This window comes from Crinia signifera, chromosome 1 (genome assembly GCF_055691185.1).
Source record: "Crinia signifera chromosome 1, ASM5569118v1, whole genome shotgun sequence".
Lineage (NCBI taxonomy): Eukaryota > Metazoa > Chordata > Amphibia > Anura > Myobatrachidae > Crinia > Crinia signifera.
In genome coordinates this window covers 333,091,314-333,104,407 of record NC_139217.1, presented here as the reverse complement: position 1 = coordinate 333,104,407, position 13,094 = coordinate 333,091,314, and the positions used below count along the sequence as shown (strand labels likewise).

Below are 13,094 nucleotides of genomic sequence, written 5' to 3'. Positions count from 1 at the left end.
CTTGTGGGCGGAACAGAATGTTCTAGCATTATCAGTATTCATACCAGGAGTGGAGAATATAGAGGCCGACTTCCTGAGCAGGGAGAAACTGATGGAAGGGAAATGGAGGCTGAAGCCACAAGTTTTCCACTAGATTACAATAAGGGGGAAACCCCGGATAGGGACCTGAGGGCATACAGCTTCAACCATCAGGTACCCAGGTTTTATGACAGGACGTGGGATTCACTGGCAGAAGCAGTGGATGCCATGACTATCCCCTGGGAGGGGAATCTTCTTTATGATTTTCCGCCAGTTCCAATGCTGGCAAGAGTGTTGAAAACAATACAGGCCCAGACAATTCCAGTAATTTTAGTGGCCCCAGATTGGCCAGGGAGATCCTGGTACTCGAGGCTTCAGAGATTCTCTGTGGACTCGTGGCGTCTACCTCTGAGGTCAGACCTTCTAAAACAAGGACCGTTCAACCAGCGGGATTCAGCTCGATTAATTTTGACGGTCTGGCTGTTGAAAACGCCATTTTGAGGAATATAGGATTCTCAGAGGCGGTGGTTAACGCAATGAGGAAAGCCAGAAAGTCAGTGTCTTCTGTAAATTATTTTGGGGCCTGGAAGACCTATATTTGGTGGTGTGTAAGACAGAGGTCACGCACATCGAGATTTAAAATGGCTAGATTGTTGGAGTTTTTTACAGGAGGGCCTTTCCTCTGGGTTAGGCCTTCAGTCACTCAGAGTACATATCTCGACCGTGTCAATTTCTTTCCAAAGAAGGATTGCGTTAGAACCAGAAGTACAGACCTTCCTGCAGGGGGTTTCTCTATTGAAACCTCCCTACAACCAACCAGTAGCGCCTAGGGAATTATCTCTGGCTCTGGAGTACCGTAAAGAGGCGCCTTTTGAGCCATTAAGGTCGGATGACCTTAGTTTCCCTTCAGGGAAGCTGGTATTTTTGTTGGCGGTGGCGTCAAGAAAAAAAAAAAAAAAAAAAAAAAAAAGAATATTGGAGGATAGCTTTGTTCTACAAGTCTTCCTCCCTTAGATGTCATGATGATAGGGCTGCCTTTCGGACAGTACCCCTAGTTTTTTACCAAAAGTAGTCTCTGCTTTTCATATAAATCAGGAGATTGTTCTGCCTGTGTTTCAACCTCCAGAGGGTTGTTAGGAATAGGGACAAATTGAGGAATTTGGATGTTGTGCGCGTCTTGCGCGTTTATGTGGACAGAGTTAAGAGTGTCAGAAAGACTGATACTTTACTGGTTTTGTATGACATACACAAACTTAGTTGGCCTGCTTCTAAGCAGACCATTGCTAGGTGGTTGTGCTCTGTTATTGCGTTTGCATATACTAAAGTTGGTAGGCCTGTACCGGTCAGGATTAATGCGCATACCACCAGGTCGGTTGCCACCTCTTGGGCGGTTCGACATGGGGCAACAGCTGTGCAGGTTTGCAGGGCTGCCACTTGGTCATCTGTTCATACTTTTGCCAAATTCGATAGGTTCCATGAGTTCGCGTCGGTGGACGCATCATTCGGGCGAGCAGTGATGAAAACTGCAGACCTGAGCGTACCCACCCAAAAGGACCGGCTCTGGAACGTCCCAATGTGAAGCTGTGTCACCAGGACCATTGAAAGAGAAAAAGGGATTTTTGTAAGAACTTACCGTTCGAATCCCTTTCTCTGATATGGTCCTGGTGACACAGCGATCCCTCCCTTACGCTCAGTAAGTATGCCAGTGTTCATGATGTTTCATGTTATAATTGGTTGAAAAGTTAAATTTAAAATTGTGCATATAATATGTGCAGGTGTTTGTACTGAGTTAATGTATTCCAGTGGCTTTGAAAGATTGAACTGAGGAATCTGGGATGCAGTAGGGGAGGAGCCTACCCTCCAAAAGCTTTAGGATAGGTGCCTGGCTCCTGCGGACCCTCCTACATCCCAATGTGAAGCTGTGTCACCAGGACCATATCAGAGAAAGGGATTCGAACGGTAAGTTCTTACAAAAATCCCTTTATCATTAGCACTATAGTGTCAACAACCCACAGCAAAAACTAAAGATTTTTAGTAAAGCAACCATCCCTTAACCCCCAACCCAAAACAAACCTCCCCCCCCAAACGACCAAAACAAACCTCCCCTATAACCCCCCACCCTGTACTACCCGCCCCCAACTGAGGTGTACCTGGATCCCTTAACTGTACCCCACCCACCTAACTATATCTAATGCTATAGGGACCATAGGAGCAAGTAAGTTAGTGGCCCCTAGCTTCTATGGTAGCTAGCTGTGCCAAAAAAAACTAACCTTCCTCTCCCATAATACCCATCTAACGCTAATCTAACCTAACCTACCCCACCCCATCCCACCCACCCAAGTAAGGAAGGATATGTATACGGATAACTGACAGGGGCTAAAATAAGAATGATTAAGGGCCCCCAACACGGCTCGGAGCAGCGCACCCACATTTGCAAAATTGTCCATGTCAAAGGGTATGAAATTTACTAGTTATCCTAAATATATCTTATACCACAAATAAAATAGGAATAGTATGCACAGGAGTAAGAAATATGAATTAGTCCGGCCAGGCCCTCTGGAGCACCAGAGCCAAATGGATAGTAGTTTCTCCAGTACGCATCCAAGGGTACACATATGGGAAGCAGGAGAAGATGTAAACTGGATCCAGAGGCAGGGAAAGAAAGAATCCTGGAGAGCAAAACTTTCCACCAAGGTCATATAACAAATGTCTGAGCAGCACTATCTGATAGGAGGCAAAACTATTGTCAGGAACAGGATGAGACAACTCCGTAAGATAGAATGAAATCAAGGAAATATCAACACCGGCATCCGGAGGCACAGAAGACCTCTCGGATCTGCCACATATAGCCGGGAGATTCGCGGGCTCATTTAATGTAGAGGATGGCGTAAATATAAATGGGTCACATAACCCAAGTGAAGGACAAATATCCAGACGATATCCTCTGCTAGGAAGCAAAATATGAACAGGAGACATCTAATTTTGATATGGTGAAACCTGAAGACACCCGGTATCAGCCTCGGGGACAGCGAGGGACTTCTCGAACTGACAGGGTGGATCCAGGATATTTGTAGACTCCAACGTGGTGTAGGCCATATTCTCAGGATTTATAAGCATATCGACCACATTTCCAAGTTTATCCATAATCCTCTGGGCAGAGGTATCAATAGCCCTGAGTATCAACTGTAATTAATCATCCATGATAATGGTAGTAAACAGACAATCCCCCAGAGGACAGAAGGAGGTGGCTAGCACACCACAAATGTCCACAGGAGGACAAGTAACCAGGGATCACTTGATCAGCAGAATGTTATACTGAATAAGGATTGATAACCCAGACAGTGATATGGCAATATATAGGCCTCTTTTTCCAGCTGCCCTGCAGTGGGAGACAGGTAGCAACTGGCCGGCAGGAGGAGCATAGTGTCTGTATGTAGACGGCAGTACCTTGTATGCCAGGATGGGCAGAGTTGTTCTCCCACCGCAGCGCCGCTTTTGAGGATGTCCCCGCAGGTCTGTGCAGGCCAAAAGCTAGGAATGAGGCCCGCCGCCCCTTACTGACTAAAATGTCCGCTGCTCCCACTCCGCCGCAGTGCCACTTGGCGGACGCGCCCTGACCGGGTGCTGGCTGAGGTGTGCAGGGCGGTATTGCAGGTGACCACCGCCGCCAAGTGCCGGGAAGATCCGTGCAGGAGCCCAAGTGCCGGGAGCACAAAGGATCGACGCTCTGAGAGAGGATGTCAGAGGTGTCAAGATGGCACCCTGGCGTCCCACACTCGGAAGGCCAGGGCTGTCACAACAGTAGACGGGATAAGGGAGAGAGAGCCGTGGTCCCGGAGTCAGGAGGTTATATTAGGATGATTGCGGAGCCCCGGAGATCCACGTCCTCTCACCCACCAGGTCAAGCCACTCCCCGATGCCATGTATTTTCACTGGATAGTTGGTTCGCTCAAAGGGGGTGATTCATGTTGCTAGAGAGCCCTTTGACGCCACCCGGCTGAACGCCCCCCACGGGGCTGAATCCACTCGGTACCATGAGAGAGGATTTGTACGAGAACACATCCCCTTGCATACAGCCGAAGGGGAGCGATATCATTCGATGGTTACTGCACATCGAATGATTTTTTCCCTCTCCTCTTGTTTTTGCTATCTGCATTTTAGCAGCTAGAATTAGAGCTAACCCGGATATAAAGGGCATCAATCATAGTGCTAGTTATTATACAGTTTAAATGTCCTTGAGCAACATACAATGCTTAAACTAATAACGTCATTAACACTTTTTTTTAGGAAGTACTTAGCAGCTCATCCATGCCCTTTGCAGAACGAAACCCCATTGCTGAATACTTCTCAGAACTTCTTATGAAACAAACAAAGGTAAGAAAACACATGTCTGGTGTTAAGGATTTTGATGGATACATATATGAGAATAAATGGCTCCATCTTTGGTAAATATCTGTTTGTGTTTTTTTGAGGGCAAAGGAGGGGGAAAAGGGAATTGCCCGGGGGAGCGTTTACATGTTAATAGTTCAGCTGTTATAATATGGTTAAGTCCTAATGTAATTTAGGTAGGGAAGGGAGTCTTTGAAAATGAGCCAGGGGGCCCAAATTGTCTGGAATGCTTTATAGTTAGAAGGACCGGACAGGGCTATGCCATCCATGGACATATAAAACTCGAGGCGGTTAAACCATTCCACTATGGTTGGAGGGGAGGTAGACCTCCAGTGTAACGGAATGACAGCAATGGCTGCGCTATTTAGGTGTTTGAGTAAAGACTTTTTATATGTTGGAATGGAGCCGTCAATTTTATTCAGCAGCCAGAATGTGGACTCAGAGCTAATTTCTGATCCCATAATTTCTTTAGCTATAGAGATCACTGAATTCCAAAATGGCCTTAGGGCAGAACAGTCCCACCATATATGTAACGGGGAGCCCGGGGCTGCATTGCACCTCCAACATGTTGCCGCGACTCCAGGGAACATCTTTGCTATTATTGTGGGGCATCTGTACCACCTAGATAAGATTTTATACTGGTCTCTAATACTGAGTAACTCGATGAGCAAGATAACTTGACCTGGAATGTTTGTGTTTTTAATTATGAAAATTAGATAACTAAATATAGGTAAATCTGTGTCTTCTAGTCTTTATATAATAATAATAAATCAGTAGTGATTATTTCTAATTCCTTTATTAAAAAAACAAGAAAATAAGTATAAATAAAAGTAGCATAGCTGCTCCTGTAGCATTAAGGACAGTATGGACCAAATGTAATAGAGTTTTCCCATTCTTTTAAAGTGGCAATCATTCACACTGAAAAAAAAAACAGTTTGATTTTGCCATGTACATGATTATTGCTCCCAAAATCTCTCACATTCTGATTATCAAACCCTATTACATTTGGTCCAGTATGTTTCTACCTGGGTTCTAAAAATAGAAGTCCTATTGGTGGAGGGGGTAGAAATGGAGGAAACAACTGTTTAATTTTTTAAGAAGTGCTATTGCTGACAGGGTGCCCCAAGATTGATTCAGTGAAATAGATTGAATGGTGAGTTTAAAAAAAATGCCTATTTCTATACCCATAACAATAGTAAACTACAGAAGAAGATGTGAAACCTGAAATAATTACTAATTGTTACATTTTGTATTGTGGAAGTCTACTATAAAGTAATGTGTTGCTTTGCACAGGTAGATACCTTGCTGGTTTTTGGGGACGGTCCTCTAAATGAAGAGTTTCAGAATGTGTTGAAGCATTACCGACGAGTGGTGAATGCAGAGTGTCTATGTGTGACTGTTCTGCCCAATGGGTTCACAAGGTAAATTTTCACAATTACCATCCTTTCATATGTGTATGGAATATTCAACTGCTGCCTGCTTTATTCAGCTTCTAATGCTTATGAAGCAATGAATATGCACAGTGCATCTGGAAAATATTCACAGCACTTCACTTTTTCCACATTTTGTTATGTTAGAGCTTTATTTAAAAATTGAATAAATAATTTTTTTTCCTCAAAATTCTACATACAATACTCCATAATGACACCGTGAAAACAGTGTTCGGGAGATTTTTGCAAATTTATTAAAAATAAAAACTAAGAAATCACAAGTATACACAGCCTTTGCCATGAAGCTCAAAATTGAGCTTAGATGCATCATGTTTCCACTGATCATTTTTGAGATGTTCCAAAAGGTTAATTGGAGTCCACCTGTAGTAAATTCAGTTGATTGGACATGATTTGGAAAGTCACACATCTGTCTATATAAGGTCCCACATTTGACAGCTCATGTCAGAACACAAACCAAGCATGAAGTCAAAGGAATTGTCTGTAGACCTCCGAGACAGGATTTTCTTGAGGCACAAATCTGGGGAAGGGTACAGAAAAATGTCTGCTGCTTTAACTTTCACCGTCTGCTGCTTTGACTGTCAAAATTGGATCCTTTTAAGGATGGATGCGAGCCTAAGAGGCTGGGGAGCTGAAACCTAAGGGGTACAGTTTCAGGGCAGGTGGTCTAGGCATGAGTCTCTCCTTCCAATCAACATCTTGGAACTTCCGCTGTTTACATCAAGTTACAGCCCACTGACGATTGGCAGTAAGAAGATATTATCTACAAGCCTTGTTCACTATCTGTACATTTGGTGTCATCTGGCCATTATTTCAACCAAGCATTTGCTTTATGTAATAACTGGACATCTGTCTGCAGTATATTTAAGTGAAAAACTGGTGACTATTTTATACCAGCCTATGGGCACTTGGACTCCAAACCTATAGAGTCAAAATCCGTTTAATGTGGAACTAGAATATTCCAATTATTTTACTGGTCATTAGAAAATCTTTAGGTGCATTTGAGCCACTCAATTATTTTAGATATAATCGTTTCATTGCTTATATGATACATTAACTGTGATTTGTTGTATGTGATTTGTTGTAATTAAATATTGTGTGCTTTTTTAACTGTCCAGTTGATTCATTATTTATATGCCAAGCGCCAACGGTATTGTTTCCTGTTCTGCACATCCAGCCTCCTTTTGTACTGCCCACAGCTCCGTGGGACCTGTCGGGGGTATTGACCTTTTTACAGTCCTCCTGGTTTTGAGCCATTGGACTCTGTTGAGGAGAAGTTCCTTACGTGGAAAGTGGTCATGCTTGTGGCCTTGGCCTCAGCTAAACAGGTCTCCGAATTGGGGGCTTTGCCATGTAAGTCCTGCTATTTGAAGTTTTTTGAGGACAGAGTGGAACTCAGGACTAGACCGCTGTTTTAGCCAAAGGTGGTGTTTGGCGTTTCACCTTAACCAGCCAATTGTGGTTCCAGCTTGGTTTGGTTCCTTGGACATTCATAAATCTTTGGATGTTGTCCGTGCTTTAAAGATTTATCTTAAAAGGACGGCTGGGACTATAACTCCATTTTTGTGTTGTATGACACTCACAAAAGGGGTTGTCCGGCTTTAAAGCAGTCAGTTGCTCACTGGATACGATTGACTATTCAGCAAGCTTATTCTTAGGTGGCTTTCATGTTCCAAATTCTGATAAGGCCCAATCAACTAGGTCTGTGGGCTCCTTCTGGGCAGCTTCCCTTGGAGTCTTGGCCATACAACTTTGCTGAGCTGCTACTTGGTCTGGGAAGAACACGTTTCTTAAGTTCTATAGGTTTGATACCCTGGCCCAAAGAAGATACCCAGTTTGGGCAGGTGGTGCGGCAACCGCCTCACCACATTCCCACCCATTCTGGAAGATTTGGGACATCCCCATAGTAGTAAGTGATTCCCCAGTATGCCTTATTGATGATAGAGAAAATAGGATATTATATACGTACCAGTAAATCCTTTACTCTGAGTCCATAAGGGATACTGGGCACCTTATTTCAAGTATGTCTGTGAATAGAAAGTATTAAATCTATAGTTCTCCTAGTGTTGCTAGGAGAATTCCCTGGAATGAAACCTTAATTTGTCATTTTTAATTTTACAATATTTAATATTACAAGTTTTTTTTAGTGTATGTTGTTCTGATTCTTTTTTTTGAATATTATATGTCTACAATAGGCACGTTTTTTTTCAGGACCCACCAGTGTTTATAAAAATATGTGTTGTTCATTTTAAACACAGTAGTTGCTTCTGATACTGTGTTTTTCTTTTTTTAAACTAAAATGGGAGTTCATCGATGATGAGATCCGAGTATACTTATTTATTTAGCACCTTCTAGAAGCTGATTGGTTGCCCATAGCAACACGCTATTTTCACTACAACTCCCATTTTGGTACAGAAACCCCTTTCTGTATCGGAACATTACAATTCTAAGGAAATTAGAACATTCATTAAAGTGAATTTTAACCCTTCCTAACAATAGAGAATGTTTTTACTAAATCTCACGATATTGTCCAGGTAATAATATGAGACAGTTCTTTTTGAGGTTGAACATTTGTTAGGGTTTTCGAAAACGCCATTGCTAATTTGTTATATGTATATTGCCTGAGGAGTTTATTTGGGCGCTCCTTTTCTGTACCAAGGCTGTAGTCTTATATATCCACATGGGTATTGTAGTAGCACGAGTAAAAAATCATTCATAGAGAGGGAAATCTTTCGGACATTTTGAATGTCCTGGGACAGATCTATTGGTCACTGCAAGGGGTTTGATAGTTAGGTTGAAAATTGAGGGGGAGAGCATACATCTTTCTCTTTCATTCCCATTTCCATTTTGTCTGTATACCCCTCATTTTAAAAGAGAAAGGAAATTAGGGAAATAATAAGTAGATTATGTAATGTATGTTGTTGTAAATTTATTCAATTTAACTAGCCTGCTGATCACATATTAACCTTTCATTTGTTCAAGCCACATGCCATTATTGCTCTTTTCTACTGTTCTCTTTTCTTTATAGTGAGGACTCCCGTGAGCAATGTAATGATGTCACACTCTGCGGTTTTACAGAACAGGTGTTGAAGTAAGTTCTACAGTTCACACATGTCAATTAGCAAAGTCTTGCCAGATTTACGTTAAGTTTACTCTTCAACTTGCAGGTTTGTATCGGAGAGGGGAACCTCCCGTCTTTTGGATCATGTGGAGAAGGTGAATGAAAGATTCAGTGTTCCAGAAGACCTTGAGAGTGTTAAGAAAAGGCATGTGACCACTAGCAATCTACTTACCGTCATTCCTAAGCAGAGGTTAGTGGTCTTTTCTTATGCTTTTGTTAGGCTACCGGATGTGCTTCAGACAGTCTTCTAACCTTCAAATGTGCCAGTTTTTGGATTTTAATCTCCGTAATAATTAAAATAACAATCAGTGAAAGGGACATCCATCTGTAATATATCATGAGGCCACTTAAGCTATAATTGTAAACCATAAACAAGTATGACCACAAAGCAGGAAGGAGTTGAGGACAAGAAGTGAAGGCTTGGATGGTATGCTATCGACCATTGTCCTAGTCCTATCCTAGCAGTTTTCGAACATCTTCCCACACACCAGTACAGGAGGCCAAACCAAGTAAAATGGCAAGCTACACCATTTCATTAATAATTATGTCTTTTCTTTGTACACATACTCCCCAAAATAAATAAATCTGATGAGAAAAAGTTATAACATGCTACGACATATTCAGTACATGATGTTTCCAATGGCTTTCAGTTGTAATGTGGCTATATTTTTGTATATTGCAGGTGGCGTAGTGTCCGAGTCTTTATTTCCTCAACATTCCGGGATATGCACTCAGAAAGAGATATTCTGATTGGACAGGTGATGCCACAACTCCGCCTGCGTGCTGCATGTCATTTCCTGTCACTGGAGGAAGTTGATTTGCGGTGGGGAATTACCGAAGAGGAAACAAAACAAGACAGGTTAGATTGCAAAGCAAGTTCTGGAAAATGGGTCTGCGTGAGATTTCAATGTACAATTACATATTATAATTTTTATAATGATTCTCTGCTATTTGTGTGTGACCTTAGGCAGCTAACTCTGTGTTTATCTGAAGTACTTCGGAGTCAAATCTTTATTGGAATCTTGGGAGAAAGATATGGACATGTCCCAAAATCTTACTCTGTTCCTCACCTTCTGGAGTACCAGTGGGTAAGAATACTGTTCTGTGTGGCTCATGCAGGTTATCTTCTAATGGGCATATGTAAAAGGAGAGAATATCATGGTATTGATACCCTTTCTTCTTTAGTCCTGATGACTATCATTAAATGATACAGAAATGAGTTTACTTTGTTTTGTTATCTGTTCTACTTTATATTGTTGATTTGAAATACCTACTATCTTACATACATGATTAAGTTTGCAATATCTCTGGCAGATTCAGAAGTATCCAGCAGGACGATCCATTACAGAGTTGGAAGCCATGCAGTTTTTTCAGAATTGTGACGTCAGTCAAACAGGCCATCCAAAGGCCTTCTTCTACTTCAGGGATCCACAAGTTATAAGGTGCAAATCTGCAGATGTGTTCCCATACACCTATCCTCAAATAGACCCGTACCCAAACACTTATCTTAAGTACCTAGAATGCTATAAGCAAACTGAGATGCGAAATTGAGGAAAAAGTAGCACAGTGGAGGACCGTGCATCATTATGCTTTACCTCAGGCTTTACACTAATTTCATAGCAACAAAAAATGTAATCCTTATGTATACTATATGAGAATTAATATGCAAGATTAAACCGCTTAGCACGGAAACCAGGCTTCTCGCTCCATATGGAGAAAATAGGATAGGTTTATGAGGACACATACATTTATTGTGTGTTTATATATTATACTAATTAGATGTTCAGCTGCATGATGTTTAAAGTTAGAGGTCTGAACAGTATATAATGAACTTCTCAGTGCACACTCACTGCATCTAACACATTCATTAATGTATATGGAGTGGCAGCAGATTTCACTACATGGCTTCAGGAGAACACATGGTGATACCAGTGACTATGCTGCTGTTCGATTCCATTATAGATAGTTATATAGATATAGAGAATGTTGCCTGGTACTGTGGTACCATAGGATATCTTGGATTCAGGGTGAGTTAAAAATTGCCAGCCCTGCCCTTCATCAGTTTTTGCTATTGTCATTTTAAGCCACTCAGCATTTTTTTTTTTGTCATTCAGGTCTGTGCCCAGTCATTGGTTAAAAGATTTCGCTGCAGAGTCTCAAGAAGCAGAAAAACATTTACTTGACCTAAAAAGCACAGTGGCTAAGCACCCAGCAGCTAGAAGCTACACGTAAGTTCCACGCTCACACGTGTTATGAAGGCTGGTATGCGGAGGAATTCCTGGCTTACTTGGTTGTATTTATATATCAGGTACTCGTGCCAGTGGGGTGGTGAGCATGATGGGAAACCACATATCACTGCATTAGAGGACTTTGGAGCTAGAGTTTTAGAAGATATCTGGCAAACAATTGAGAGGGACTTTATTAAGGTATGCAACAATCGTGGTATTGCCTTTTGCGATTTGCAAATATATACTTATCTCAATGTTCTCTCTTAGGAAGGGTCAAATGAAGCTGAAGATAATGAAGATCAACGCGCACAAGAAGGCTTTCAGGAATGGCATGAGCGTCATTCCTTTGCCAGAAAGAAGCTGGTCACAAATGTGTGTGCACGTATAGTGGAGAAGAGGCAGGCATCAAAAGCCAATGGTCATTTTATTCTGATAGTTGGGGAGCCAAGTCAAGGAAAAACAGTCTTTATGGTATGTTTGTTAGTCATGGCTCATTGACAGGGAGATTTATTATGTTGCACATATCTACCTGATGTAACTCTTCCTTGGCGAAGGCGAAGCAGGAAGTGCTAGCATCAGCCTAGTACCGATGAGCTGTGTGTCTCATCGTTTTAGAGGTAGCAGTGCAGACAGGGGTGTATGGTGCCCCTGTCATTTCACTTACATCTCCTCCTTTATACATGGTGGAAAAGCGCTATTAGCACACATGATGTGCGCTGCAACCAATTCTTCCCCATACTGACTGTTAATATGTCTACCCTGAAGTCACACAATTGGAAAGATTTCGGGTTTGTGAAACTGTTCTGAAAAACAGGGTTAAATAGGTTCTTCTATATTGATAAAACTTTTATACCCCTTTCACACTGAGGCCTCGGCTTCTTACTTGTGTCCGACACAGTACACTGAATGTGGGTTGGTACCGGAGCTCCAGATATGCTTACTCCTTTCACACCAATGGATGTATCTGGGTCATCTCCTTTCACACAGGATGCTAGGAGATGATGTCATTCAGCCAATCAGCAGCCTTCTAGGCATGAACTGTCTGCCTCTTACGCTGCAGCTGACCCAGACATAACCCTGGTTGTTGGCTCGAAACAGACTCCGGTGCATGACCTTGGTCGACCCATTCACACCAAGCTGGGGCCCTGATCGCTCTGGCCAGCCCTGACAATATCCCTAGGTTCTGAGCTCAATGTGAAAAAAGGAATAAATGTGTCTGTTATTGGGAAATACAATATAGATACTATGAGTTTGTTGCCCCAGTGGGGGACATTGGAACACAGGGGAACATTAGGGAGGATTATGTGTGAGAGAAAAAAATGAAAAAGTTTTTATGGAAATATATAATATATTTTCATTTCTATGCATGAAGCGAACTGGCAAACAGGGGTGACCTTAAGGGAAGGTCCACACTGTAGGTGGGGTGTGCATGATTTGGCATTTTGGATGCAAAAATATTGAGTATTTAGAATTTAGTCAAGGTGATTACAGAAGCCACTGGCAAATCTATTCAGCCTAGAAACTGTGCTGCTCTACACAAAAGGCCCCCACCAATGTAGGGGAATGTGCCCTCACATTTTTAGGATCCAGTCTTCAAATGTGTACAGATAATATAAAAAGAAAAACACTACACTGTACACTATGGGCTTGATTCTGGTTCACTCACAGAAGCAAATTCTCTCTAATGGACAACACCATGTGCACTGCAGGTGAGGCTGATGTAACATGTGCAAAGAGTTAGATTTGGGTGTTGTTTTGTTTCTGTGCAGGGTAAATACTGGCTGTTTTATTTTTACACTGCAATATAGATATCCATTTGAAGTACAAACACCACCCAATTATGTTACATCTGCCCTCCCTGTAGTGCACATGGTTTTTCCCATTAAAGAG

General features: G+C 42.0%; 1 protein-coding gene across 2 annotated transcripts in view; it reads left to right on the top strand.

Annotated features, from left to right (window-relative positions):
- TEP1 (telomerase associated protein 1) overlaps positions 1 to 13,094 on the top strand; it is an 81,399-nt gene that overhangs the window by 30,164 nt on the left and 38,141 nt on the right. For both annotated transcript variants that reach the window (XM_083145268.1, XM_083145267.1), the window contains exons 15-24: positions 4,306 to 4,392; positions 5,701 to 5,828; positions 8,884 to 8,946; positions 9,023 to 9,166; positions 9,659 to 9,835; positions 9,944 to 10,064; positions 10,291 to 10,418; positions 11,091 to 11,204; positions 11,285 to 11,402; positions 11,472 to 11,675. In XM_083145268.1, coding sequence (XP_083001394.1) covers positions 4,306 to 4,392; positions 5,701 to 5,828; positions 8,884 to 8,946; positions 9,023 to 9,166; positions 9,659 to 9,835; positions 9,944 to 10,064; positions 10,291 to 10,418; positions 11,091 to 11,204; positions 11,285 to 11,402; positions 11,472 to 11,675 — 1,284 coding nt within the window. The remainder of the gene's footprint in view (positions 1 to 4,305; positions 4,393 to 5,700; positions 5,829 to 8,883; positions 8,947 to 9,022; positions 9,167 to 9,658; positions 9,836 to 9,943; positions 10,065 to 10,290; positions 10,419 to 11,090; positions 11,205 to 11,284; positions 11,403 to 11,471; positions 11,676 to 13,094) is intronic.